The sequence below is a fragment of the Myotis davidii genome, unplaced genomic scaffold (assembly GCF_000327345.1).
Source record: "Myotis davidii unplaced genomic scaffold, ASM32734v1 scaffold1509, whole genome shotgun sequence".
Lineage (NCBI taxonomy): Eukaryota > Metazoa > Chordata > Mammalia > Chiroptera > Vespertilionidae > Myotis > Myotis davidii.
The window spans coordinates 267192-269916 of record NW_006299480.1 but is presented as its reverse complement, the minus strand read 5'-3'; the positions used below and the strand labels follow the sequence as shown (position 1 = coordinate 269916).

Below are 2725 nucleotides of genomic sequence, written 5' to 3'. Positions count from 1 at the left end.
TTCTAGAAGGGTCTGTATTGTTGACCACCCCTTTTCAGGAGAGTCCCCTGGCCAGGTCCCTGCTGTGGGCACTCACAGGCCCACCCCACCTGTGGGAAGCTCCTGTACAACCTGGTTCAAAACCTTTCCTGAAGGATGGGGTGGTGAGACACCCCAGGTCTAAGATGGACAGAAATCTGCAGGGGCTGTCCCCTGCATTACGGCTGCCCAGGCCAGAGCCTCACAACCGAGGGCAGCTCACCGTGGCATCTCCGAGGGTGGGACACACACTTAACCCAGGATCCCAGTCCAAGGCACAGCCACAGGCAGATTCAGGATCCTGGGGGCCCACCCCCCAAAAGAAAACCAGACCCCAGGCCAGCTCTAGCCTCTAGTGGTTCCCTCAGGTATAAGCCCTGACCACCCCCACCCCAAACCAAAGACCACACGGTTCTTAAAATGTTTATTGTAACAAAATGCTCCGACATCCAAAACTGGAGAAGGGTGCAGGGCCAGGCGGCCTAGCTGGGGGCAGGGGGGCAGGTGAGCAGCTGCTCCAGGCACCACTGGACCTCCTCTGGGCCCCGGTAGGCCCGCTTCAGGCCCCGGGGAAGGCAGCGGCAGGACTCCAGGTTGAGGTACAGCAGGCCTGGGCAGCTGCTGATCACAGAGCTGTGGGAGCAAGGTAGGCCATGGGGCACTGAGCCACTGGCTCCCAGGAGACCCCGGCCCTGCCAGGGCTCGGCCAGGCTGGGGAGCCCTCTCTGCCCATGCACCACAGCTGGCTCTGCCAACCAAGCCACTGAGGCCCAATTCCAGTTCCCTTGGTGTCCCCGAGCCCGACTCCAAGTAAGGGCTTTGCCAGTATATGCTCCCCCTTCAGACCCTGGAACTAGCAAGCCTGGCAGGACAGGAGGCATGCCACCCTGGCTCCAAAGGACAGGGGGAGGGGATGCTGACCTGACTGTGCTTGGTGTGACCCGGGTGCCCCTGAGGTTAAGGGAGCACAGGGCTGGGGGCGAGCCCCCAGGGGGGCCTGAGAAGGCGGCTAGGGCCTGCTCCAAGTCCTTCTCACTGAAGCCCTGGCCACTCAAGTCCAGTTCCCGCAGAGTGTGGCACCACTTATGGGTCAACAGGGGGCTGCCCTCTTTGGCTAGAGTCAGCCGATCGGACATGCCATACAGGCCCAGGTGCAGCTGCTCCAGCTCTGCAGGCGAGAGGGGTGGGCATGAGTTGCGGGGTGGGCAAGGGCCCCACATCACACCTGCCCTGCCGCCACCCAGGGGAGCTGACCCTGACACGGCAGGTCATACAGGCTGACGGGTGTGACGCGGGCACAGCCTCGAAGATCCAGCAGGCGCAGGCCAGGGGAACCTCGGAGCAGGCGGCTCAGAGCCTCGTTGCTCACAAAGTTGCAGGTGGAGCCGGCAAGGCAGAGCTCCTCAAGGCAGGGGAAGCCCGGGCCAGGAACCGCCGCTCGCCCCGACGGTTTGGGCAGCCACATCATGTTCAGCAGCCGCAGCACCTGGGAGCAAGGCCCAGGCTGCAGGTGGGGAGGGGCGTGCCAGGTGGGAGAGGTGGGGCGTCGGGTACCTGCAGCTGGGGGCAGCCTCTCTGCAGGGCCTCCACGGGCAGCTGGAGGGGAGTGTTGTTTCGGTGAATGCCCGTGCTCACCTCCAGGAGCTGGAGCTGGGGGCAGCAGCTGCCCTGCAGAAGTGGGGGGTGACCAGGGGGTCAATGGCCTGGCAGTCCCTGGCTCGGCACCAACTCAGCTCCTGCCTATCGCCAACCTACCAGCAAGGCACCCAAGATGGCAGTGGTCTGGGAGCCGTAGGTCAACCACAGCTTGCGCATTCGAGGCCCCACCTCCTCCAAGAAGTTCACCACGGCCGTGGACTCCACCTGAGGACCCAGCACAGGGGTGCCTGTCACTGTGGCTTGGGCTTCTTCGGGGCCCCTGGGGACACAGGGCTCACCATGGAGTGCTGAAGGTCCAGGCTGTGAAGCTGGGGGCAGGCTCTGGCCAGCATGACCAGAGTGTCCGAAGTCACACCATGGCAGTCGGAAAGCTTGAGGAAGGTGAGCCGAGGACAGGATTCACTGACCAGCTGCAGAGGACAGAGACCCCGTGGGATTGGGGGAGGGCAGGCTACCATCAACAAGAGAGAGAAACCAGTGACCGGCACCACTCTGCTGCCTCGGCTACAGCCTCCTTTCCGCCCACGCCAGGCCCACCTGGGGGCTCCTGCTTCTGACACCTCCCTGCTGGAGGAGACAACAGGGAAGGAGGACCAGGCAGGTATCCCCATGGGCCAGTGTTGGGCCCCTGGTGCCTGGCCCACTCCCTGGAAGCAATGGGCAACCCCAGAGTTTCACAGCTGGCTGCAGGGCAGCCTCCAGCACTCACCTTCAACACGGGATGTACCTGGGACTTCCAGTGGATGAGGGTCAGCCTCTGGAGCTGCGAGAACCTGGGGGGACAGCAGAGGCTGAGCTGCAAAGATTCCCACGCTGCCTTTTTCAGGGTCCTCCCGCCCATCGCCTTGGTGCAGGGACACAGGGAGGGGTCCGGGACTTTCCACACAACACAGGTAGAGTGAGCGGATGAGGAAAAGAGGGGTGCCCCACCGGTTAGGCATAAGCCACTCCAGGGAAGCGAGGAGCTTCTTCTCGGCCTTGGCGCCGCCTTTGGTGGATCGGCCAGCCAGCGGGGGCGACAGGGTCACGGTGTGCCAGAGCGCGGGCT

General features: G+C 63.7%; 1 protein-coding gene across 1 annotated transcript in view; it reads right to left on the bottom strand.

Moving 5' to 3' along the window:
• Window positions 1-428: 428 nt before the first annotated feature.
• The window catches only part of FBXL6 (F-box and leucine-rich repeat protein 6), a 3275-nt gene continuing 978 nt past the window's right edge, over window positions 429-2725 (bottom strand). Inside the window, exons 2-9 of the mRNA XM_006775160.2 lie at window positions 2608-2723; window positions 2387-2450; window positions 1956-2087; window positions 1774-1881; window positions 1573-1686; window positions 1273-1504; window positions 940-1186; window positions 429-651 (exon numbers count right to left, since the gene is read on the bottom strand). Coding sequence (XP_006775223.1) covers window positions 501-651; window positions 940-1186; window positions 1273-1504; window positions 1573-1686; window positions 1774-1881; window positions 1956-2087; window positions 2387-2450; window positions 2608-2723 — 1164 coding nt within the window. The 3' untranslated portion in view covers window positions 429-500. The remainder of the gene's footprint in view (window positions 652-939; window positions 1187-1272; window positions 1505-1572; window positions 1687-1773; window positions 1882-1955; window positions 2088-2386; window positions 2451-2607; window positions 2724-2725) is intronic.